The sequence below is a fragment of the Bos javanicus genome, chromosome 2 (genome assembly GCF_032452875.1).
Source record: "Bos javanicus breed banteng chromosome 2, ARS-OSU_banteng_1.0, whole genome shotgun sequence".
Classification (NCBI taxonomy): Eukaryota; Metazoa; Chordata; class Mammalia; order Artiodactyla; family Bovidae; genus Bos; species Bos javanicus.
The window spans coordinates 31,798,521-31,826,121 of record NC_083869.1 but is presented as its reverse complement, the minus strand read 5'-3'; the positions used below and the strand labels follow the sequence as shown (position 1 = coordinate 31,826,121).

Genomic DNA, 27,601 nt, shown 5'->3' with positions numbered 1-27,601 from the left:
AGAAAGAAAAATAAATCTCTCCCCTGTTTAATACACTGTCATTTGAGTTTTCCGGTTACATGAAATTAAATTCAGCCTGCAACTGACAAAGCACTTTATTTAAAGAGTCTTTTCCTTCAAAGCGTAAAATCTAGTTATAAAACAAAATACACCAAATTTTGAAAACCAAACAGAGCAAGATATATAAAAGATATACGAGGTCCACAAAGAAAACTAAAAGTCAAATATGAAAAGTCAGAAAGTTTCAGATACCTAAGGATAAGATAATAAGACTTAAATATCATAAAAGGTAATAACGAAACTAATGTCACCGAGCAGGCATTACTGAATTGAGGAATGAGTAATAAAGGTACAGCCACTGACATCTGAGCCAAGGCATCATCAAGACAGATGTGATGAGAATGAGTCTTAGAAGGCTTCAGGATGGTACTACAGCCTGAGCTGGGACACAGCCAATAGCCTTTGGGAAAACAAACAGGATCCTGGAGTTGTCTATAGGCCATGGAGCGTAAGTCAGGGTGCAGAAGTACAGAGGGACAAACAGCACACGCTGTTTGGAGCACAAGGAGAAAACCCATGTGCTGCATGGAAGTTTCATAGGAAGCTGGGGAGACGCTTGTGGATCCAGGTCCTGAAGCACAGTGAGTGCTGCGTACGCCTGGACTGACTTCACACGTATTTACAAGTTTCTGGGCAAAATAGTGACATGAAGATCTACATTCTTTCGTTCTTGATAAAATTGTTTTTAGAAATTCAGAGCAATAATTCTAATTGTTTGAGGAGAGAAATGAGCATAACAAACTATTGTCTTGTACAATGGGGGAACTGGATCGTTTAGTAAATGGCCTTGCTCCATATTATATTCATCAATTTTGGATTTTCAAAATGATTTGAATCTTATGAAAAATATATTCTAAAAAGTATCTCTTATTTCTCTGAGATTTTGGAAGACATGTTAGAATTTTGTGTGCTTTTGAAAGTCTCTTGTAATTGTAGTATGGATAAAGAATGTAGAAATGCTTGGAAACACAGTTTGCAAAATGATTTTAATCTGAAAGAGGTAGAACCCTTTCTACCCACAGAATCAAAATATGGACATCTGGCCTTCTGACCTTGCAGTCTTTCTATAAAAAGAATGTGAATTTTATATTGCACTTAGTGTAAGCCTTATAATGCTTCAGTCTTTTGTTAACTCTCTGGGACCTTAAAATAGTTTCTTGATGTAATGAACCCAATTAGAGCACTGGGTACAATTGCCTTTCCATCTCTCTCTCTCTCTCTCATTCTCTCCATTCTCCTCTCCCCCGCTCTTTCTTTCACACACACACACAAACACACACACATGTGCACACACACACACACACTCATTTTATTGCTCACAATTGCTTTCTGAATAAAATGTTTTCTACACTAGAGCATATGGGAGTTGGTGGAGGTGCAGAGGAAGATGAAAGGATTTGTCTGAGCTAATTTCAGACTAGAAGCTGAATGGCAATTAAACACACCATAAGGCAATTTCATTAACATATTAATTCAGGAGGTAACATGTATCTAATAAGAGAAGCACACTGGAAGTCACAAGACCTAGATTCTATTTCTAGCTTTGCCATTGACCTTCTGAGTGACCTTGCCTGATAAGTCACTCAACACCCAAGAGACTCAGTCTTCTCATCGGAACAAAAAAGGCATAACCTAGTAGTGATCTGAGAAAAATGCTGTGAGGTAAAGAACTCACTCAACACACTTGATGAGGATGTGATCATTTCTGAGAGAGATGATGAAACTTTCTTCGCTGGAACCTTGATTAAGTACTAACTAGAATCAAGGAAATCAGATCCTAATAGAATTAGAGAAAGTAAAATGCTCTTGCCAATTTACTTCATAGAGAGTCCACACAAATACCCTATTCCTCAAAGATCAAAACACCTTTGATCTGCTACAAAAAAGACCCATACCATACTATGAGCCATGTTAAAGTTCAAGTTCTCAATCCATCTCAGGAGATCTTATACCCAGTTAAATCATATGCACTTGCTGATAAGAAACTGACTCCTTAGCACTATTAGGCATTTTCAGAAATGTCCTCGGCCTTTGAAATCATTATGGTTCCAGTTGGCAAATTATTTTGCAAGCACCACTCATTCAGGATGAGCAAATTCTATGCCAAACCTGTGGAAAAAATACCTACGTTCTTTGGAAAAGGAAGAGCTGCCCCCCAAATACTTTGAGAAATGCTTGTATTAATTTGTATCATCCTAAATTATGGTGCATATAGAAATGACAAGTTAATTACAAGTACGGAGTAATTTCCTATCTTAGTGGAAAAAAAGGCATGGTGTGACCAGAACAGATGGATATTTTTTAGTCAGAAAAACACACAGTTCCTAAAATAAGATCAACACTAAGATTTTGAGAACAATCTTACAGACAATGGGTCCTCTAGGGATTAAAATGTTGGGAGAAAGAAATAGTATTACATATTTTCAGCAAATGATGTGCTAAATTATATGAACATCTAATATGTGTTCTCACAGGAAAGGAATAACATGGACTTGGGCAAAGGGAATTTTGACTTATTTAATTATTATAATAGAAACCTGACTACAAGCTTATTATAAAAGACCAAGAGAAATCACAATGATATATCTATTGGCAGCTCAGACTCAATATTAATTATAATCACAGTAATCTTGTTTTGCTACTTACCAATCAGAGCTGGATGTTATTTACTCACACCAATTTCCCCTAGACTAACTGCTCCAAATACTTGAAGATGACAGCATCTTTTTCTAATATTTTATACACTAAGAAAATAAGAAATGGTTTAAATATTTTATTATAGTTATAAAAATCCAAATACTTGATTCACAAAATTATAGACACAAATAAGACTGAAGAGAGCACTTAATGAAAATCTCTCAACAATTATATTATAGGTGACGAGGTAATGATGCCAAGTTTAAGTGACTTGCCCAAGGTCATACAGCTAGGAAATGGAGAATCCACGTGGCATGCTTTCCACCACACCAACATGTCATGCAAAAAATACCACACGATGAAAGTTTCTTGGTTAATCCAAACTGAAAAATTAACTGGATAAAGAAGAACCCAAACATAAGGACATAGATATGATATATGCTATTATATCTTTTCGCATCCCCGGTGACTCAGAAATCTATATAGTCATTATTAATACACTACTAAGTCTAAGTCAAAATAAAAGTTCCAGCTCAAAGCAAAATATTTTTAATTAAATTTGCTCAAGATGAGAGAAAGACATCAAGAAAGATAAGAACAAATGTTGGCAAAATTATCATATACTATTTCACTGCCAAGTAAAATGTCCCTGGTGAATAAGTAGTCAATTGGATAAGAAAATAAATTAAGAACAATAAAAAGAGACACTTCTTGGAAAAAAAAAAAAAACTCTAATTGTAAGATTTGTCATTTTCAAATAAATTAAACCATGACATCTGACTTAATGAAATACACTGATAGTTAACCATTAAAAGTTAGGTATGGAAATAACATTACAGTTTCTAGAGTCACCAAAATCATTCAAAAATAACAGTGCCAAAATGTTTTTTGGTGCTTTCTTTTTTTATACAACAGATTTGATACTTTAAGGATTTCAATACATGCTTCTTATTTGGTGCATTTCCAAGAGAAGTTTAGTATATTCAGCTTTACTTAAAAGCTACATTATGTGTTGTGTTTATTACCTTATGAAGTACAATGCAGCGAGTGAGACATAGGAATAAACTTTACAAAAAAACTAATAGACAAAATATTTTCACACAAAGGATCGATTGCATTAATAATTAACAGAAAGCCTTTTCACAGGGTAATTAAATGGAAAGTTTTTCTTAAGCAAGAAAGCAGAAACTCAATAGAAATGGGTAGAAAAGTGGAGGCGAATAAACTGATGCCATATGTTTAAATAGTAAAACAATTACACAGTCCATTCAACAATGAAGATGGATATATTATGAATTATAGTGAAACAAAGAAACTGCTCCTTAGTAAACAAATATGAAACATAATAGCTAGCAGATTGCCTATTGAACTAAAAGCAAAGAGGCCTGAAGTTACAGTAGAAGGGGAAAAAAAGAAAGAAAAAGCTTCAATACAGTCTCTAAATCACAATGCCCTGAAATTGAGACCAAACTGCTTTCACAGGAGCTTTTTTACAACAGAGATGTGCTGGCCCTGCTTTTTTTTTCCCCCTTAGTCTAATTTCAATAATCTGTCCTTTAATTACCTACAGCCTCAATGAATTCTAGCCCCTCTCAGGATAGGTAACGAAAGTGACCAACACGCTAATAAACACAGTTACAGGAAGGAAAAAAAAAAAAAGCAAGAAGAAGAAAAGAAAAAAGCAGAAGTCACATACCCTTTTCTGGAGAACTATGGGCGTTATTGCGGGCAGAGTGACCCTTCTTGCACTCAGACTCATGCCTGTTCTTCTCAGAGGGATCCCCTCCCGTAGATCATGGACGAAATGAAAGAAATCTTTTATAGTTTCTCCTTGGGAATCTCGGGGCTCAGTGCAAAGAAACAACTAGGAAAGTAATAAATGTCACTCTGCTTATGTGATTCCAATCTACCCAAAGCCAATTAAGGATGGCTGTGGGACAGGACAAGGCAGCGACCAATCAAAGCCCAGAAAACTCCGCCTCTGTCCTTGGAAACACATTCTGATACTTTGGTTTATGATATTTAAAGAACCAGATTAACAGCCATCTAGTTCACTTAACTTTTTTTTCCAAAACAGTGCAATTCAATGCCATTCTTTGTTGACTAGGCAGTTATGTCTTTACTAAAACATTTCAACATATGGCAGATAAGAAACTGTTTACATTGGTCTATGTACAGTGTATAAATATGCAGATGCACTAAATTTACTTATGCTACTCATAAAAGTGATAAATGGGTCGATTGAAACATGTTATAAGAGGCATAAAAAAAATAATGCTGAAGTTAGAATCGGTCCAAAAGTGTTCATTTACAAGTTATAATAAAAGGATTTTTATATATATTTAGGCATTTCATCTTCTAAGCAGCTAAAATTTTTTGTTATGAACCTTTCAGCTACCCTTGAAGTTACACACTTAAATATTCCTGTTAAATACAACCTTAAGAATCAACCTAAATAATAATGTTAAATATAAATGGGGCATAAGCTACAACATATGAATTGGAAATGCTAATGTTTTTTAAAAGCACAGATCTGTGTAACTGAGCATATTTCACTTAATTCAAAGCATTTAAACAATAATCATGCTTAAAGCATTCTCAAAATTTTAACAAGCATTTTGACTTTTGTCTTATAATAACTAAAAATTGTATTTCAGTATTTTTGAGGGTTGGAGAATGGTCCATTTCTGGTTAATGAGAAAACTGTCAATGAAGTCTAAATGAAGAGTAAGAGAAACACTCAAAAATGACCAAAAAAAGTATTACAATATTAAAACTAATCTAGTTTTTATAATTATAAAATCTCTTCTGGACTGACTCCTTAACAAGCACCTGCTCAATGCCCTTCACGCAGGACACGAGGTATGATGCACGGTCTTTAGCGTGAGGGGAGCTCCTCATCACTCGATCACAAGGTGGTTGCTGTAGAAACAAGGCAAAATGGAAGATTCTCAGCAACTCAGGCACAGACTTTCCATCTCATTGTCTAGCTGCTACTGGGCAGGGTTCACATGGGTGTGTTTTATATGCATGGTGATCTCATACTCCTCAAAAGACACTACAAACTCTAGGGTTCCCTACTTTGAATTTCAAATCCTACACAGATGGCTCACAATGGTAGTTAGGGGTAGGGGGAGTTCACTTAATAAAAAAGTCACAGTCATCTAATTTGGGGGCATGCATTTGATTCCTATCCTATTAGGGTTATCATGGTCTTTTTTTTTCTTTAATTTAAAAAATAAATTTTTACAAAGTTGAGTTGGTTTCTGCCACACAACAATGCAAATTGGCCATAATTACACATATATCCCCTCCCTCCTAAGACTCCCTCCTCTCCCCAAATCCCATCCCTCCAGATCATCAGCAAGAGCCAGACTGGGCTCTCTGTGCCACACAGCAACTTCTCACCATCCATCCACCCAACACCCAACAGTGTATGCATGCTGATGATACTCTCTCCATTTGCCCCACTCGCTCCCTCTCCCACTGTGTCCAAAGTCCATTCCCTACATCTGTGTCTCCTTTCCTTCCCTTCAAATAGGTTCATCAATATCGTGGTCTTTTAAAATAAAAACTACCAACAAAAATTCTCCTAGTATTGAGAGGGAAGTCACCATTTGTGAAGGAAAAGATTTTGGTTTAACCTTGACTCACTTTTTTGGCAGGCGCACAATAACAAAGCCCTCTGTAACTACATAGTTTCAAGATTACTATCTATAATTTTTCTTTCTTCTTTTCTCAATTTAGTCTTTGGATATTACAAAGAAGCGTTATCTCTGGTCTCAAAAATGTTTCGACCATAATCCAAGTAATTCATTCCACTAAATCTTGAGGCAAAGTGCCTACTATGTGCTAGGCAGTGAGTTAGGTGGTAGGCACACCCTGATAAGTAAGGTATGGTCACTGCTTCGTAGTGGAATAGACACTCATTTTTTAAATGAAAAATCACATATGTAACTTTGTTCTGTATTTTCCAAGTCTCTGTAAACGTGTCATCATATTTTCATAATTTAAAAATAAAAACACAATTTAAAAAAATTTTCTAAATTTTTAAAAAGAGGTGAACAAAAAAAAATATTACATTCAGTAATGGACTGAGTCTCACTGTGATTAAATGCCAAGTACCAGGGGTGCACCATCGTGACAGGCTTCAAGGAGGAAATGACATTTGCTCTGAAAAGTGATGAGGAGACAAGAATATACAGAACTTGATAACTGATGGAGACACAGAGGGAGCTTCTCAAAGCTGACTGCAAGTTTTGAAGTCTTGGCGAACGGAGAGTTAGAGATGCTGTTTTACATCACACAAACTTTTTAAACACTAAAATGAATCCTTCAAGTCAAAACATCATCCGGGCTCTATATTCATTGCAGTGCAACACACCTGTTCTTAAAAAACATTCAAGAGACAACAAACTGCTGAAGTACAATAGGAACTCTTCAAAATTAAAGTTTACAAATTTTCAGTGAAAACCATGAGGGGTGAAATGTGGTGTTTTGTGACTCTTTGTTCCCAAAAAGATCTTTAGAAAAAAAAAACTTACATATATTTTTCACAGTCAACAAGCTGAAAAGACTAATGAGACAACACTTGCACTTAATAACATCAGAGGAGTCCACTTTTCAGCGATCCTTTCCAAGTGTTCCTAGTGACTGTCCTTTATCTTACGTCCTAATTATTAATTTAACTTTCAGATCAGATCAGTAGCTTAGTCGTGTCCAACTCTTTGTGACCCCATGAATCTCAGCACGCCAGGCCTCCCTGTCCATCACCAACTCCCGGAGTTCACTCAGACACACATCCATCGAGTCAGTGTTGCCATCCAGCCATCTCATCCTCTGTCGTCCCCTTCTCCTCTTGCCCCCAATCCCTCCCAGCATCAGAGTCTTTTCCAATGAATCAACTCTTCGCATGAGGTGGCCAAAGTACTGGAGTTTCAGCCTAAGCATCAATTCTTCAGAATGGACTGGCTGGATGTCCTTGCAGTCCAAGGGACTCTCAAGAGTCTTCTCCAACACCACAGTTCAAAAGCATCAATTCTTCGGCACTCAGCTTTCTTCACAGTCCAACTCTCACATCCATACATGACCACAGGAAAAACCATAGCCTTAACTAGACGAACCTTTGTTGGCAAAGTAATGTCTCTGCTTTTGAATATGCTATCTAGGTTGGTCATAACTTTCCTTCCAAGGAGTGAGCGCCTTTTAATTTCATGGCTGCAGTCACCATCTGTAGTGCCCAGAAAAATAAAGTCTGACACTGTTTCCACTGTTTCCCCATCTATTTCCCATGAAGTGATGGGACCGGATGCCATGATCTTCGTTTTCTGAATGTTGAGCTTTAAGCCAACTTTTTCACTCTCCACTTTCACTTTCATCAAGAGGCTTTTGAGTTCCTCTTCACTTTCTGCCATAAGGGTGGTGTCATCTGCATAACTAAGGTTATTGATACTTCTTCCAGCAATCTTGATTCCAGCTTGTGCTTCTTGCAGCCCAGAATTTCTCATGATGTACTCTGTATAGAAGTTAAATAAGCAGGGTGACAATATACAGCCTTGACGTACTCCTTTTCCTATTTGGAAACAGTCTGTTGTTCCATGTCCAGTTCTAACTGTTGCTTCCTGACCTGCATACAAATTTCTCAAGAGGCAGATCAGGTGGTCTGGTATTCCCATGTCTTTCAGAATTTTCCACAGTTTATTGTGATCCACACAGTCAAAGGCTTTGGCATAGTCAATAAAGCAGAAATAGATGTTTTTCTGGAACTCTCTCGCTTTTTCCATGATCCAGCAGATGTTGGCAATTTGATCTCTGGTTCCTCTGCCCTTTCTAAAACCAGCTTGAACATCAGGAAGTTCATGGTTCACATATTGCTGAAGCCTGGCTTGAAGAATTTTGAGCATTACTTTACTAGCATGTGAGATGGTGCAATTGTGTGGTAGTTTGAGCATTCTTTGGCATTGCCTTTCTTTGGGATTGGAATGAAAACTGACCTTTTCCAGTCCTGTGGCCACTGCTGAGTTTTCCAAATTTGCTGGCATATTGAGTGCAGCACTTTCACAGCATCATCTTTCAGGATTTGGAATAGCTCAACTGGAATTCCATCACCTCCACTAGCTTTGTTTGTAGTGATGCTTTCTAAGGCCCACTTGACTTCACATTCGAGGATGTCTGGCTCTAGGTCAGTGATCACACCATCGTGATTATCTGGGTCGTGAAGATCTTTTTTGTACAGTTCTTCTGTGTATTCTTGCCATCTCTTCTTAGTATCTTCTGCTTCTGTTAGGTCCATACAATTTCTGTCCTTTATTGAGCCCATCTTTGCATGAAATGTTCCTTTGGCATCTCTGATTTTCTTGAAGAGATCTCTAGTCTTTCCCATTCTGTTGTTTTCCTCTATTTGTTTGCATTGATTGCTGAAGAAGGCTTTCTTATCTCTTCTTGCTATTCTTTGGAACTCTGCATTCAGATGTTTATATCTTTCCTTTTCTCCTTTGCTTTTCGCTTCTCTTCTTTTCACAGCTATTTGTAAGGCCTCCCCAGACAGCCATTTTGCTTTTTTGCATTTCTTTTCCATGGGGATGGTCTTGATCCCTGTCTCCTGTACAATGTCACGAACCTCATTCCATAGTTCATCAGGCACTCTATCTATCAGATCTAGGCCCTTAAATCTATTTCTCACTTCCACTGTATAATCATAAGGGAGTTGATTTAGGTCATACCTGAATGGTCTAGTGGTTTTCCCTACTTTCTTCAACTTAAGTCTGAATTTGGCAATAAGGAGTTCATGGTCTGAGCCACAGTCAGCTCCTGGTCTTGTTTTTGCTGACTGTATAGAGCTTCTCCATCTTTGGCTGCAAAGAATATAATCACTCTGATTTCAGTGTTGACCATCTGGTGATGTCCATGTATAGAGTCTTCTCTTGTGTTGTTGGAAGAGGGTGTTTGTTATGACCAGTGCATTTTCTTGGCAAAACTCTATTAGTCTTTGCCCTGCTTCATTCTGTATTCCAAGGCCAAATTTGCCTGTTACTCCAGGTGTTTCTTGACTTCCTACTTTTGCATTCCAGTCCCCTATCAGGAAAAGGATATCTTTTTTGGGTGTTAGTTCTAAAAGGTCTTGTAGGTCTTTGTAGAACCATTCAACTTCAGCTTCTTCAGCGTTACTGGTTGGGGCATAGACTTGGATTACTGTGATATTGAATGGTTTGCCTTGGAAACGAACAGACATCATTCTGTCATTTTTTAGATTGCATCCAAGTACTGCATTTCAGACTCTTTTGTTGACCATCATGGCTACTCCATTTCTTCTGAGGGATTCCTGCCCACAGTAGTAGATATAACGGTCATCTGAGTTAAATTCACCCATTCCAGTCCATTTCAGTTTGCTGATTCCTAGAATGTCGACATTCACTCTTGCCATCTCTTGTTTGACCACTTCCAATTTGCCTTGATTCATGGATCTGACATTCCAGGTTCCTATGCAATAGTGCTCTTTGCAGCATCGGACCTTGCTTCTATCACCAGTCACATCCACAGCTGGGTATTCTTTTTGCTTTGGCTCCATCCCTTCATTCTTTCTGCAGTTATTTCTCCACTGATCTCCAGTAGCATATTGGGCACCTATTTAACTTCAGTCTATGCTTTTTACCACTATTATGAATGGTTTGCATACTCACTAACCTTGTCACGTGAGCCTTAATTTCTTCAGCTGCTGCTAAATGGGAATATAAAGCTATGGCCAACAATTTGGGGATTGCTATGAGGGTCAAGGATATCAATTCTGTGTAGGATCTGGAAGAGTCCAAGGCAGGTGCTGCAAAATATTCCCTGAACTGCTCCTGCAAAGGACTGGGCCAAAGATACTTTCTTCTTAGACTGTGTCACAGATTATGGTTTCCAAAATTCAATTTTGACATAACAGGGTTGCAAACAATATCGTATGGTATACAATGAAATATTATAGGATAGCACTGTATATTATTTTGTTCTTTGCACAGTACTTTGTTAGAACAAGAGTGAATTCTGTCACTCAAAATATGTATATCAAAGTTTCAATGTGAATTAAGACTAACAAAAAATAATATATAATAATAAACATTATGATGATAATAATATATAAGGGAGCACCCAATATGAGCCAGGCATTTAGCTAGTTTTCATTGAATTCTCACAACTTTATAAGGTGCATGTGTGTGCTTAGTCACACAGCTGTGTCAGACTCTGCAACCCCATGGACTGTAGCCTACCAGGTTCCTTTGTCCATAGAATTCTCTAGGCAAGAATACTGGAGTGGGTTGCCATGACTTCCTCCAGGGGATCTTCTTGACGCAGAGATCGAACCCTGGTCTCCTGCATTGCAGGCAGATTTTCTACTGTCTGAGTCACCAGGGAAGCCCACTCTATGAAGTAGGCACTAGCTGTTCAGTAAATGAAGAAACTAAGGACAGAAGAGCAGATGGCTAAAAATGGTCTCAGAATTAAATACATATTGCAAAAACTTACCCAAATTCACAAAGTATGTAAGTCCATCAGTCAAGGCGAAAATTACATCTGGCCCTCTCCAAGACACTACTATTCTACTCTACAATTTTCTCTCCCACATTGTACTATATAATTTGATGTATAATTAGCATAAAATGTCATCTTCATACCACTCTTTTTCTAATGTACCTAAGCATTCATTTTACTAACTCACTTAATAAATACACATGGGGGTGGGCTTTAGTATGCATAAAGTATGATGCTATTTGCTATCGGGAGTTCAGAGTTGATAATCCCTGATACCTGTGTAGCAGAGGAGCTGACACATGGCAACATGTAAACACTTGGTCAAAGTAAGATACAAGGTTGGATCCAGGCAGAAGGGATACGGCGTAAGCACCAATCACTCTCTAAGTTCCAAGGCTGCCTTTTAAGCCTCTCCTTTCACTCAACATCAATGAAAGCTTCTTGGAACTTACTTAAGCATGTTCAAATTCTACCTCCTTATATCATAATGTTCTCTCTCTAAGACCCACAAGGCCTCTCTAAAACCTTTCAAGGCCTCAAACCAGTCCCACCTCTTCTGAAAGTTTCACTGGTGATGCTTCATTCAAGCATCTCTCTCTCTCTCTCTTTTTTTTTTTGCACAAGTTACCTTAGAATTGAGGGGTAGAGAATGTTCTATAAAGTAGGCATTATTTATTCCCATTTTACAGATTCAAACCATATCCATCTTTTCCAGACTCTTTACCCTAGTTTAGTCAAGCTTTAGCTACTGTTTCCTAACATTCTATGTTATTTAGAATGTATGGCACCCCACTCCAGTACTCTTGCCTGGAAAAGCCCATGGACGGAGGAGCCTGGTAGGCTGCAGTCCGTGGGATCGCTGAGGGTCAGACACAACTGAGCGACTTCACTTTCACTTTTCACTTTCATGCACTGGAGAAGGAAATGGCAACCCACTCCAGTGTTCTTGCCTGGAGAATCCCAGGGACTGGGGAGCCTGGTGGGCTGCCGTCTGTGGGGCCGCACGGAGTCGGACATGACTGAAGCGACTTAGCAGCAGCAGCAACAGGCTCCTTGAAAGTAGGGACTTGTCTTTGTTGTTGTTGTTTAGCAGCTAAGACATGCCTAACTCTTTGCGGCCCGATGGACTATAGCCCGCCAGGCTCATCTGTCCCTGGGATTCTCCAGGCAAGAATAGTGGAGTGGTTTGCCATTTTCTTCTCCAGGGGATCTTCCCAACCCAGGTATCAAACTCACATCTCCTGAGGCTCCTGCATTGGCCGACAGATTCTTTATCATCAAGCCACGAGTGAAACCCAGGGACATGTCTAACTCCCCTTTGACCAGCACTCTGTCTACTTGAGTGGCTTTATACATGGGGGAAAATGCTGTAATAAATGCTTCCTGTTTACTAAATCCTACAAATACTTCTTTAGGGGACTCATTGACCAATCTCCTGTCTCACACAAAACAAAACTTGTTTCCCTCCTTCACCTTCACTGTGTCCCTGAATATCGTGCCATTATGCTACCCAGTGGGGTAGCTAATTGCCCCTCCATATTCATTAACTCTTTTGGGGGCTCCAAAATCACTGCAGATGGTGACTGCAGCCATGAAATTAAAAGGCGCTCACTCCTTGGAAGGAAAGTTATGACCAACCTAGATAGCATATTCAAAAGCAGAGACATTACTTTGCCAACAAAGGTTCATCTAGTCAAGGCTATGGTTTTTCCAGTGGTCATGTATGGATGTGAGGATTGGACTGTGAAGAAAGCTGAGCGCTGAAGAATTGATGCTTTTGAACTGTGGTGTTGGAGAAGACTCTTGAGAGTCCCTTGGACTGCAAGGAGATCCAACCAGTCCATCCTAAAGGAGATCAGCCCTGGGTGTTCTTTGGAAGGAATGATGCTAAAGCTGAAATTCCAGTACTTTGGCCACCTCATGTGGAGAGTTGACTCATTGGAAAAGACTCTGATGCCGGGAGGGATTGAGGGCAGGAGGAGAAGGGGACGACAGAGGATGAGATGGCTGGATGGCGTCATTGACTCGATGGACGTGAGTCTGAGTGAACTCCGGGAGTTGGTGATGGACAGGGAGGCCTGGCGTGCTGCGATTCATGGGGTCGCAAAGAGTCGGACATGACTAAGCAACTGAACTGAACTGATTCATTAACTCCCTCAAAGATGCAGATCAAAACTGGCCCCTCCAAGAAGTCATTCTCTGCATCTAAATTATATCATTTCTTGTTCTATACTTTTTTTAGGGCTTAAACTTTTCCATTTCTCATGCCTTTTTCTGTACATACTAATAATTGCTTTGATAACTAATAAATCCTTTTGTAGGCCTTTAGTTATTTGCCCAAGGAAAATATAATCCTTAAGGGTGAGACCCAGGATTTCCTTTCCTGTGCTGCTCCCAGAATACCCAGCAGAGTGCTCTCTGTGCATAGTAGGCATTATGTTACAGTCAATGTGGAATGACGACTCACTCTGGTCACATGGTGGACAAGCTTCCTTTCTCATCTTAACAATTGCTAGCCTTATGATTTATTCTGAACAAAAGCACACAATCTTCTTCACAGGACCATTTGAATATTCTTTTGCTAACTGACAAAGTTCTGGGCTTCCCAAGTGGCTCGTGGTAAAGAATCTGCCTGCCAATGCAGGAGACGCAAGAGAGAAGTGAGTTCAATTCCTGGATTGGAAAGATCCCTTGGAGGAGGAAATCCCCTGAAGGAGGCAACCCATCCCAGTATTGTCTGGAAAATTCCACGGACAGAGCAGCCTGACAGGCTACAGTCCATGGGGTCACAAAGAGCTGGACATGACTGAGCAACTGAGCACGCACAGTCCTGTCAGTGGTCAGCAGTGTTGTCACTATATTCAACTGTTGTCCTAAGAACACTGGATTCAGAAAAATCTTAAAATATTTAGTTATAGCAGTTAATTGCAATAAGTAGTCTGGATCTTTAGATACAAACTCAGCACTTCTAATCCTATCAGTTTATCTTACTCAAATACCTTTTGCTTCCCTAGGTATATGACACAGCATTATTCTTTATACTTGGTGGATCTGATAGGATCTTCCTCTATCTTACTTTTCCTCCTCCACCTTGACAGCTCTTTCCTTCCATCAAAAATGTCTGGACTTTCTTACTGATTAAAACTCTGATAGAAAGTTTCTTCTTTTAAAGAAATTACTGAATGACTTATGAGACTAGTGATGATAAATATTACTAATCTACAGGTCATTCAAGTATTTTTAAAAGTGCCTACGTATTCTTTCTCCAGATGACACAGTTTTCTAGGAGCATTATGGCTGCCGACCAAGGAGGCATGATGTATTGTGCTATCTACAGAAAGGTAGATGGACACATAAAAATAGTTATAACAATATGTTAAGTTCTTTAACCAAGTATACATAAAGTTCTGGAACCATAAAAGAGAAAGACATTAATTTCACCATGAGCAAGCAGACAAGTTCCTCAAGTAGACAAAATATTCAAGAATGAAAGTAATTCCAGATAATGGAAACATATACAAAGATGAATCTGGAAAAGCATGGGCCAGCCAACAATGGTCATTCTATGTCACACTGAGAAGTTTGACTTTCATCCTCAAAGGTAGCAGTATTTGATAAGATGTGGCCTTTATCTTAGTGTGAAAGATAAACTGTGGAATGGTGACTAGAAGGAAGAAAAAGAGAAAGAGAGAAATTAGTCCTAAATGAGTCCCAGAGAGAAATGGAAATTATCAAGATAGAAACCAAGATTTCAAAGATGACAAGGAGGAGAAATACAGGATCAAATAGTAAAAACATTAACAAATATAAATAAAACTATATTTTCCCTGTATATGAGCTTTCAACATAAATTATAATTTAAAAAAGTATAAAATATAAAAAGCTAAATGTCTTATCTACATTATTCTAATTTCATATACTTTAAGGTTCTCGTAAGAAAAATGGATCAGGAAAGTAGACAGAAAACAAACACTAACTTTCTTCATGCCTCTAAAACCTTAAAATAACAAGAAGAAGGAAGAAGAGAAGAAAAACGAGAGAGAATTTCCTTGCTAAAAGAAAATAAGTCATTTCTCTCTCTTTTTTTTTTTTTTACCATGCTGGGATACAAGAAAGGTACCTTCAGCATACCATAAATTAAAACAATTTCTGAAAGCTAGAAGTCATTGAGATTAGACTGATAAGAACACAAGAAATTACAGCCAGAATTTGTGTATAAGGGAAAAGATGGTGAAGGCAGATCCAGAGAACTTAGGTTTACAGTATATTTAGAGAAAGTAAGAGAAAAGGAATGCAGAAGATGAGGCAACTAGAACTCTCAAACATTATTATAACAAAAAAAGCTAAAAACTAGAAAACAATATAGGAGATAAAGTTGAGAAAGTGTCTTCTATAATGTGAAGGAAAAAGTCAAAGAAATGAAAAGAAAATCATGGAGGAACAATCTAAAAAGATCAGCACACACAGAATATGTTACAGAAGGAGTTTTTAAAAAAGAAAGTACAAGGAATAAGAAGGAAAAGGCAGAAGAGAAGTTCCCTTAGCTGAATAAAGTTACAAGTTTTAAACTAAAAGTGCCCCAGATGGCTAACATGAACAAAAAAGGAATCATGCTCAACAAACGGTGGGAAATGCGACAACTTCAAAGAGAAAAAAAATTCCTAACACTTTCCGAGAGAAATTTTTGTTTACCTGCAATGTAGGAAAATCGGACAGTCATCACACTACTATCCAGTTTCTCATCAATGTCCCCCCTGAACACAGGCACAAAAATCCCTTTAAAAACTAACAGAAACCAAAGGAAGTAAGAAATCAATTTTTGCAGGAACACCATACCTCTGTAGCAGTGGGAAGTCATTATATTAAGAAAAACTTCACGTATTCCCAAATCCCTTCGCTTAGAAGAATTAAAGACTGAAAAAAACATTCAATCACAGAAAAGGGAAAGTCTTTTTAACTTAGTACTTAAACTGTGGCTGTCTTCCTCATGAACCTCCCAAAAATATGTTCCAACAAAAACCCACAGCTTGTAGATGAATATTAAAACAGACCCTTCCTCAAATCTGTATAAACATATTATGAATGGGAAGAAAGAAGAAAAGGCACAAGAAAAACAAATGGCAGATGAGGACTACTTGCAAGAAAAGTACTGGCGAAGAGCAGATAAAATTTAAGATCACACATTAAACCAAAAATTAAAAAATAGTTAATGAAGCAAAATCATACCTGTTTGCACACAAAGTAGACAATTAAAAGTATAAGGAAGAAATACCAAGACAATAAGAGGAGATGAATCGTCAGCTGACAGAGCTCAAAAGATTTAATTGCTATGTATTGAAATCTATAGGGAAATCAAAGTCAGGATAAATAGATGACAAATACAAAAACTGCAACCAAAGAGAGAAAAAAAACTGCTTTAAATTTAAGAAGCACTAGAGGCTAAGACAGTAAAGAATGCTCCTGCAATGTGGGAGACATGCATTGGATCCCTGGGTTGGGAAGATACCCTGGAGGAGGGTGCAGCAACCCACTCCACTTTTCTTGCCTGGAGAATCCCCATTGACAGAGGAGCCTGGCAGGCTATAGTCCATGGGGTCACAAAGTCCATGTTTCAAAGAGTCAAACATGACTACAGTGACTAAGCACAGCACAGCATAGAAACAGAGAACTAAAGACAAGTAAAGAAAATCTACACAATCTTCCCAGAAGAAAATAAAAATATTGGAAATAAATAAATATATAAAAATAAAATATAAGAAACATTTTATAATAAAATACATACTGAAATCTGAAAGATATATAGATATACATATTTGTATTTATTTATGTATAGCTGAATCAGTTTGCTGTATACCTGACACTAACACAATATCATAAATCAACTGTATTTCAATTTTTAAAAAGAGATTTATTAAAGGGGCACATCAGAAACTCATTCTACACAAAGTTTACTTCTAAAAGAATTTAAGTATTTTCCTCTCAGTAGGCTCTGATGGCCATATACTATTTTGCTCTGAAATGAGAGTTCAACATTCCAATAAAGGCTTGTTCCATATCTGTTGAGAGAGGGACATCTTCATACTTTCTAAATGCTAGCTTCTGCTTAGATATGATTGCAACATAAAGTATCTTAGTATACTTCAAGGAAAAGCAATGTAAGAGCTCTACTGTCTGAAAATAAGAAAAGAATTGTCCAGTGGATTGGTCTATTCTCTCAACACGGAAAATGAAGCTACTTGTGGAATGTTCATTGATCATTTGTCTATAGTTTAATAGGTATTTAGCAATACAGTTGGAATAATAGTGAATATATGTGATATTTTGTAAAAATTCATTAATGTATTTCCTAGCTATAAAATGCAGGATGTAGAAGTCTGTATTGAGAGGTGTGAAAGCTTTAGTTGCAGTGTAACAGCAGAAAAATATCAAATAAGACTAGGAAAAGGATGACAATTTTCGCTTCATTCCTTGTATTTTTGAAGGATATGTATTTTATTATACTCAATGATTCTTGGCATTCTCTCCTGCAAGTCTTTCTTTCCCCTAGATAAGAATGAGTAAGTTACCAAAAGGTAACAATGAGTTAGAAAAAAAAAAAGGTAAATTTAGCTCAAACACTCAGCTCCATCTCACCTGCCACTCTGACCAATAAGTGGACATTGAACTCTTTACCCTCACATGACAAATGTAGTTGTAATTGAACCTAGGTTATACCACTCAAGACAAGACTGAAATGTTAATTCCAACTTATAGTAATCTTATTTTCAGACCTGACGAGGTTTGCGGCTGGCCACTGGTTGCCCCATCGCTCATCAAAAGATTCTGCAGACCCGTTTCACTTAGATGTGGGAGTCCAGGTTTATTTTGTATGAAAAGTGAGTGGGTAGCTGGGAAACGAATAGAAAGTTCTAGTTTTGCTTATGGTCTAAACTGATTTCTCTATTCCAAATTTACTATTAATAAAGCTGAAATGCTATTTTAATGCTTCAAAAATAAAATACCTACCAAAGAGCACATATCCACAAAGAAAGTTACTTTAATAGCCAACAGTAAAATATTGTACTTTATTGACTTGAAATTTAAAGAATGCTTCGGACAGCAAGGCAAAAAAGCCCTAGTGGCTCATAAGGGGGAAATCTATCGGTCGCAGTATTTCTCCTCGATAACATTCAACAAGTTTCACTGGACCTCAGTGCCTTCTAGTTACTCCAATGGATGAAGTGAAGCCCATGAAATACTTGCAGAAAGAAAAACAGAAAGGAGATTTTTAAATCTAGTGAAACTCATTGATTATAAAGACAACAGACAACATTCAAAAGTTCTGAACATATGAAAGCACATAAAATCTTGTTCCCATGGAACCTTCTTGAAGAATTTACTAGGAGATAAATTGCAATCATCCGAGAGACAGCTGGAAAATTCAGAGGAAAAGGACTATCATAAATACCAAAACTAATTATGGAACTAAATCCCTATGTAATTATGCTGCTATAATAAAACTAATATAAACCTTAAAAAATGCAGAAATGATAAAACAAACATGGAAAGATAAAAGCTGAAGGAGAAAAACATGGAAATGTTACTGAGATCAAAAGCTATTATTTAAGACTTAAATCACAGGATAATTTAAATTGCTTTATAATGCTAAAGCCAGCGGGTAGAAAAGGGAGGAGGAAAAAGAAAAATATTAATTTTATTATTGCTCCTTAGAGGGGATTAACAGATAATGCTTAAAGAAATAAGAGGTTTAAGGGTTTCCATATATAGTCATAATGATAACAGAGATGTAAACCTTTCTAATTAAAAGAAGGCAATGCTAACAAGGCAGAATACACAGTAAATTTTCTTCAAAACCTGTAAGTTTTAAAACATAATAAATAGTATAACAGGAGTAACACCAAAATTTTATGTTATCTCAATAAATGTCAGAGAGCCAAATTCACCTACTGAAAGGGAACAAACTTTCAAAATCTGCTTTAAAGCAGATTCCATTCTATTCTGTGGGAAAGAGACTTCCATAACCACGTGACTGAGAAAGTTTAAAGACAATGTGGGAGAGTGGCACAGGGGTGAGAAAGGGAAAAAAGGAGGGAAGTGGGGCTAGGGAAAGAACAGAGGTGGGGGGTGGGGAAAGAACGCAGTGAGCAACATCATGCAAGACTGAATCCAGGACAGAAAAGCTCTAGACAAGCAATGAAGACAACTTTAATGTTAAAGATGCGATTCACAATAAAAAACATATACTGATCATGAATGTCTAGGTGTCATATAATACACATCCATATAGGAGATATAAGGAACATCAGAAACACTCTATCAATAGACTATTATCCAACCCTCTCAAACCATGATGAACAGGTGTATTAAAAAGTAGACATAAACATGAAAACTATAAATAGTTTGATGTAAGTAATAAAATGGGTTTAACTGCTACATATTGAATTCTAAGGTTAAATTGAGAATATAACTTCTCTTTTAAGAAAATGGTTAAAAAAATACTCGGTCACATTTTAGAATCACAGATAAAACCCCAATAAATTCTAATAGTGGAAGGATGACAACAGTTTCTGATCACAATATAATAAAATGAAAAATTACAAATAAAATATGGGGTTAGGAAAAATTTTAAGACTCTTCATGTAACCCTCCAAAGAAAAAATTGAAATTGAAGAATATCCATATAGTAATACTACTACTATTAATAACGAAATTAACGAAAACACTATACGTCACATCTTATACTGCCAGCATAATTCTCATACTATGCTTCATAGCCTTAAATATATATTAACAAACAAGACTGAAAATAAATTCACTAGCATCCAAAATTTAGAAAACATTATTAAGCTAAATCTCAGCAAAATAGAAAGAAAAAACACTTAATAAAAATAAAAGTAGAAATTAAAACTTGGGGATAAAAAAGAAAAATGATAAAACTGAATAATGTGCCCCCATTAAAAAAAAAAAAAAAAAAAGTCCATGTCCTAATTCCTGGAATCTGTAGCTGTGAATATATTAGCTTAGATGGTAAAAAGGGCTTTGCAGATGTGATTAATTTAAAGATCTTGATAAGAGGAGATTATACTGAAATATATAGGTGGTCTCAAAGTATTCACAAGGGTCCTTTATGATGAAGGCAGGAATGAAGTCAGAGTCAAAGAAAATGATGTGCTAATGGAAGCAGAGAAAGAAAGATGTAAAAACAGAAGCAGGGGTCACAGAGAGGTGGGATCAAGAGCCAGAGGTTAGTAAAGGCAAGTCAATGGAGTCTCCAGAAGGGAAAAGGCTGTTACCTTGATTTTAGCTCAATGAGTTGGTTTCAGATTTCTGAAACTGTAAGGTAATAAATGTGAGTTGTTGTAGTTTGTTAGCGTAACAATAAGAAACTAATACATCCGCCTTTCTCTCTAGTTTCTTAGGAGTCTTACTCTTTTCTCTCTCCTGGACATTTAACCTTTTCTCAACCAGATTTCTCTTAGGCTTTTAAACATATTACTGAAGCCTCTAGATTTAAAACAAAAGATACTACAATTTCTCTCCAGCTAAAATATTTTTTTTCTTTTACTAACAAACTTTCTCCAAACACAATCTAAGACTTCCACTCTGAAAGGGACTTAATTCAGTCCTTTTATCAATGATCTCCTTGAAGCTAAGTAAAATGAACATTTTTCATCCTCCTTTCTATTTGCCCTTCATTATGTGAACATTCTTGGCTAGCATCTCTCTGTTGACTCTCATTTGGCCAGCTCATTCAGTCCAAAACTTCAATTACCACCATATAAGCAGATGCTCACAAACTCACATCTCTTGCTCAGATATCTCTGTGCAGCAAAAGACTCATGTAATTATTGGCTATTTGATGTCTCCATTTGGAGGCCTCAAATGCATCCCAAACTCAAAAATTCTGAATCAAACTCTTTAATGTCACTATCCAACATGCAAATCTGGTCCTCTTCCAGTGTTTCTAGCTCAGTGAATGGCATCATCCATCCATTCAGCAGCCAGAAATTTGGGGATGATTCTGGATATGCCTCATATCCACACCTCATATCCATTCTACCACCAACTTTGCTACTCGTACTTCACGAACGTCTCCAAAATCAATCCACTTATCTTCACCACTTATAGTAAAACACTGGAAACCTACAAGCTTATAGAGTGAAATAGCTGAATAATTTTCAAAGCATTTAAATTCATTAGTCCAAAAGAAGGCAGAAAACAAAAAAATAAGAAATATAAAATGGGTGGAACAAATAGTAAAAGGGTAAACAATCAATGGTCTGAAGCTGTAAGGTACTCATTTTTACATTAAAATGGACATAATTTCTTAGTAGATTTTCTAGCTGTAAACATTCTAGGTAAGTTCAACAAAGTGAACTTTTCTTACTTGAGGACATTTTCTTCTTTACTGAAAATCATACTTGTTTTGTTTCCCTGTGAATATACAGGATTAGCTGACCTCATATGCATTTACATATTATCATCAATTCTATATCAGTACCCAGAGTCTAAAATGAATTACACTGAATTCAACTTATAAACTATGAAAGGTTAAACCCAATTTCAATTTCCATCATATTTTTATTTTAAATAAGAAATTTTTAGTCAGCCTAGTAATAAAAGTGAAAGTGTTAGTCACTCAGTGGTGTCTGACTCTTTGTGACTCCAGGGACTGTAACCTCTGTCAACAGAATTCTCCAGGCAAGAATACTGGAGTAGGTTTCCATTCTCTTCTCCAGGGGATCTTCCCAACACAGATATTGAACCCAGGTCTCCTGCATTGCAGGCAGATTCTTTTTTTCTGTCTATAAATTGTGACAGGTATGCTCTGTAATGAGATGAACTGACATTTACAAAACTATTGCTAATATTAATGTTGTGATGTTAGGTTTAAGATTAATCCTTATTTTCTTAGAGCACTTAAATTCACTCAAGAGTTTCATTTAAAAAGTGAAACCACAGATAACCACATTTCTAGGTTATACTGAGAGATTCAAAAGAAGGCAGCCTACTTTTGAACCCCAACTCTACCACTTCATAGTGTGATCCTGAGCAAGCTACTTAATTTTTCAATGCTTCAGTTTCCTTATAGTGAGAGTATATGAAAATATTTGCATTATACATATTAGCTGTTATTATTACTGTTGTTTTGCTGTTAATATTGTTAGCCTTAATTTAGAAGACTTGATCATTTTGGTCCCAGGTCCTCTACCAACTCTGAGCATCTATCCTTCTCTGCAAAATGAAGTATTGGTAAAAAAACAGTCTTTAAATATTTTTTTCATTTTTAAGGGGAAAAATACTAATATAAACTTGAAAACATACTCATGTCATGAAAGAAAAAAAAATCTGTATATTTACCAGGGAGATGATCAGAAGTAAGTCCCTACAATTTAAAAGTTCTTTTCAGAAGACTTAAGTAAGGATTTTTCTCTTAAGTACTGTCATCATTGCAAAACTGCACAGGAATATGTTGACTTGCCACAAATCAATGCCACTCTGCTGACTGAAGACACAAAATTATAGCTACTCTTTCCCCAAATATTATAAGTCACACATAACAAATTGCCACATAATGTCTTGCCTTACTCCTCTTCTTTGTATCCATCAAGAAACTTCTGGTGCATTTATAAAAGTCATGCACTTAGTTACAGAAATGCTGCAACTTAAAGAAGACATTTCATATCTTCAGTTTTATCAGTGGAAAAGAAGTTAGAAGACAGAATGCATTTTGAAACAGAACTCAACTCTCAGCAGATCTGTCACAGTAAATCCCAAGTAACAAGTATGTTCCAGGTAAAACAAATTAGATGGTATAAGAAATTTCATTAAAATGCACAATATTTTTCAGTCATAAACAATATTATATCTGATTTTCATTTTTCTTCATAAAGACTTTTAAAAGGAGAAGAATTGAAAGCTGAGTAACTACATCCCCAAATTTGACACATCCTATGTCATGCGAAAGTGCTTATAGCTTTCATAAAAATCAAGAAGCGATCATATAAATGATATTTTTAAAAACCTCTAATCAAAATAGTCAAAAAGGCACAATTTTGGTTGCCAGTCAGTTTCATCAAAAACAAAACAACCTCCAAGTCTATTTTCCTCTATGTAAAACATTACAACGCAGCATGACTGCAATGCATTCACTCATTTAAGCATTCAATTATCAAGCACAGGTTACAAAACAGGCATTGGTAGACCTCAGTAAATTACAGATGAAGATAAAGCTTCTACCTTAGGTCATTTCAGTGCAGTATGTTAGGTGCTATAAGAGATGTACAAATCCTGTGCTTTGGGGCCGTACAGAGAAACAGTTGCAGAGACTGCCGGAGGCTTTGTAAAGGGAGAAGCTCTGGGGGTGAAACTTAAAAGCAAAGGATTTCACTAGAAAAAAAAAAAAAAAAAAGGCAGGGAGAACTGCAGGCAAAGGGAACAGCATGGGATAGATTTGGGAAACAGAATAATATATTTTAATTAGAATGAATGAATATGTAGAGAACAGTAGGATATAAGATTGGAAAGTTTAACTGGAGCCAGTGTTTTGGACAACTTGAAAATTAAGTTCAAGAATCTGATGTTACCTCTGTAAGGAAATGGAGATTCAACAAAGATTTTTAAAGAGTGGTGACATGACTGGAGCTCTTCTTCTGGGAAGATTAATCCAGCAGCTATTCATCAGCTGAATCTATATGGAAATGTTGTAGATCCCACAGCTTTCTTGTATAGACTTCTACCTTGTAACAAACTGGGTCACCTTGTTGTTTAACACTCTCCCATTTCCACATTTACTTTGACTCTTCTTTTCCTCTGTGCTGAGCACTGTAGTTGACATATAACACAGCTATAGTATCCAAAGAAGTCTTCGGAAATGAGCCAGTGCTACCTTGAGGAAGACCAGAGTCATGTCCAATAACCTTCATGCTAAAAACAGCCCAGACATCGCTTTAAGAGCCAGAAATCTATATTTAGTTTGAAGTGCCTTGATCAAAACGATAAGCTTACAGGAGCAAGGCATATCTGAAGGAGAAAGAATAATTACCATTTTGGATACTGGCCTCCTGGGGATTATTATTTCCACTTTATAATAATGCAATTGATGATCAAAGATGTTAGAGGTTAACTAGCTGAAAACCACAAAGCTGACATAATGCTTGGCAAAATTTGGGCCCAGAAGGGAAAAACAGAAGAGAGAAAATAATGAAACACACAATGTTCTCTTAGCTAAAGAAAAGACTGTGAGCTTGAGATTAAATGAGCCTATCAAGTACACAGCAGGAATAGTAGGGTTTTTAAGACAATTGTTAAACATATTTTAGTGAAATATCATAACCCCAACAATAAGAGAAAAACTGCAAAGCTTCCAGAAAGAAGAATAAAAACCAATAAACAAATCAAAACAAAAACTCTTACAAAATAAACAGGACTCAGGCTAGCAATACACTTTTTATCTTCCAAACTGAATAATCAGAGACAAAGGATTGAGTCAAAGTTTTGAGAGTAAAATAATTTTGAACCTAGAATTCTAAACCTAGCCAAATTAATAAACAAGAATGAGGGTCAAATGAAGACATCCTTAAAAACAGAGCTTTATTTGCTTTTAATTACAGATGATTAATTAATAGCTCTATTAATTCACCTGAGATAATGGATGCCTAGCACCATACCCGCCCTTTCTGCTTCAGATGCGGTACTAGGCATTCATTAGCTCAGGTGAATTACTTTGTCCAAGACAGTTCTTCTACCTAAAAGGGTTTTCTTACAGTTAATAAAAAAAAATTCAGTTTACTGGAACACTGTATTCCCCAACCTGGCTTAATTCTAATATTTCTATAAATGAGGTATTTTTTTAGTACTGGGATTGACATATAATGTAATATTGTTTACATCTACCAACTCTCATACCAGAGACTGACAAATAATCACTGACAATAAAGAAAAGGAAGAAGGGAGTCATTCAGGCAGTCAGTAAGTTGAAATTCCAACGAATAATTCAAGACAAATCTTTACTCATTTTTATTTTCTCCAGTTTAGAGTCTGCTAATCTTACTGAACAAGAACTACTAAACTGCTCAGCCACTAATCTTAATGAACAGAGACTACTACTCTTACCTAACAGATACTTAGGATTATCTTCCAAAGCAAACTTTCGTTCTAGACAATAGGGCCAAATGTGAAGAAAACCATACCTGATATAAAGGATGGTATGGGGAGGGAGGAGGGAGGAGGGTTCAGGATGGGGAACACGTGTATGCCTGTGGCGGATTCATTTCTATATATGGCAGAACCAATCAATATTGTAAAGTTTAAAAATAAAATAAAATTTTAAAAAAAAGCTTTTCTCGTACAAGATGGGGGCACCATGGATTCACCACAGGCAACGCTGGAGGGAGGTGAGCTCACAAAGGATCTTTCCAGAGATGGTGTTTGTCATGGCAACTTCTGATATAAACAACCAGGTCCAAAAATAGTGTGTGCATTTGTTTCGGACTTCACTTTTAGTCACTGCAGTCCTTCTGCATTAGAGCTACTGCTGCTGCTGCTACTAACTCACTTCAGTCGTGTCCCATGCTGTGCGACCCCATGGGCTGCAGCCCACCAGGCTCCCCGTCCCTGGGATTCTCCAGGCAAGAACACTGGAGTGGGTTGCCATTTCCTTCTCCAATGCAGGAAAGCGAAACGTGAAAGGGAAGTCGCTCAGTCATGTCCGACTCTTTGCAACCCCATGGCTGCGGCCTACCAGGCTCCTCCGTCCATGGGATTTTCCAGGCGAGAGTACTGGAGTTGGGGTGCCATTGCCTTCTCCTTGTTAGAACTACAGTGGTCACCAAAAGATTTCTGAAGCCAAAGGAAATGGTCAACCTCTCATCAACTTTTAACAGATAAATCCATTTCCAGTCCTCACAAACTTTCTATATGTAACAGGATTTAAACATAGAGCCATCTTTTAAAATATTATGTCACGTGTAAAAATGATTTTATTGTTTAAATGATTCATTTAATGGTTTTATAAAGATAAGAGAACAACAATGCCCAGCCAAGGGTAGGCAAGAAATGCAGAAATGGTGCCAATGTACCCCATCTTAACAGCAGCATCCTTCTGTTCTCTCATTAGACTCTCCTGAGCAGATTGAGTAGAACTACCGAGTTAAATAAAGGCCAAAGAATTTCTCTACTCAAATCAACAGACCATCTGCTCTGCTCTGCTGTTTCTGCCAGTGGTCACAGCAGAAACTTTGAGAAAGCAAATGTGGACATCATTATAGAGTTGTATGTAGGTGGAGAGAGAAGAGTATTCTTAACTTTTAAGTAACTGTGGGAGAATATGCAGTTTCTTGATTGCAAGTTCAAATATTTATGAGGTGTGACTATGTGATATTATCCTGATTTAACAAATATACCAGAACATAAAGATGCAGCAAATGAGTGAACTCCTTCAAGAGTGACTGTCTCAGGAGTTCTTCAGGTAGATCTCATCATTTGGAGCTGCATTTCAAAATAAACCTGTATTTTTATTTTCAGCCACCTTTATCCATGTGACAGTCTATTGAGAAGATACCATTATTTCCTGGAATAAATGGGGAGGAGCTGTAAGCTCCTCCTTAAGTAACATGGATCTAAAGTTAATGCAGCAGTTTTGAATGTTCCGTTTACTGCAGGGAAAGCTATTTTGAGAAAAAAATGGTTTCCATTGAAACCTCTTAGACATACTTATTAAAATTCCCAATTCAGATAAACCATTCCCAAAATTTCTTCTGAATAGCCCCAGTAGCTCAGCTGGTAAAGAATCCACCTGCAATGCAGGAGACCCCAGTTCAATTCCCAGTTTGGGAAGATCCCCTAGAGTAGGGATAGGCTACCCACTCCGTATTCTTGGGCTTCCCTGGTGGCTCAGATGGTAAAGAATCTGCCCACAATGCGGAAGACCTGGGTTTGATCCCTGGGTTGGGAAGATCCCCTGGAGGAGGGCATGGCAACCCACTCCAGTGTTCTTGCTTGGAGAATCCCAGGGACGGGGGAGCCTGGTGGGTGCCGTCTATGGGGTCACACACAGTCGGACACGACTGAAGTGACTTAGCAGCAGCAGCTGCACAACAGATGAGGTACAATTATACTTTCGGTATGTTGAATGTACACATTATAGCACACAGAGGTCTTCCCTGGAGCCTGTGTACATTTATAGACATTTTATAGTCACTGCAATATAAGACTATATCCCCCTGTTACTTAAGAGTGATTTATGGTTATTACGTTTTTGCTTTCACAATACTGTCCTTCTAGGATGTATTTAGCTCAAATTACAACTATAATAATACCTTGCCTTTGGAAAAAAATGCTATCCTAGTTAAAATATTCTAATTTGCAGTTCGAAAGAAAATGTCACAGAAAA

General features: G+C 37.1%; 1 protein-coding gene across 5 annotated transcripts in view; it reads right to left on the bottom strand.

Moving 5' to 3' along the window:
• GRB14 (growth factor receptor bound protein 14) overlaps nucleotides 1-27,601 on the bottom strand; it is a 128,385-nt gene that overhangs the window by 64,559 nt on the left and 36,225 nt on the right. Inside the window, exon 1 of one of the 5 annotated variants that reach the window (XM_061436589.1) lies at nucleotides 4,394-4,671. The exons of the other annotated variants lie outside the window; for them this stretch is intronic. Coding sequence (XP_061292573.1) covers nucleotides 4,394-4,456 — 63 coding nt within the window. The 5' untranslated portion in view covers nucleotides 4,457-4,671. Of the gene's footprint in view, nucleotides 1-4,393; nucleotides 4,672-27,601 lie in introns of those variants that run through there. 5 annotated transcript variants of the gene reach the window in all.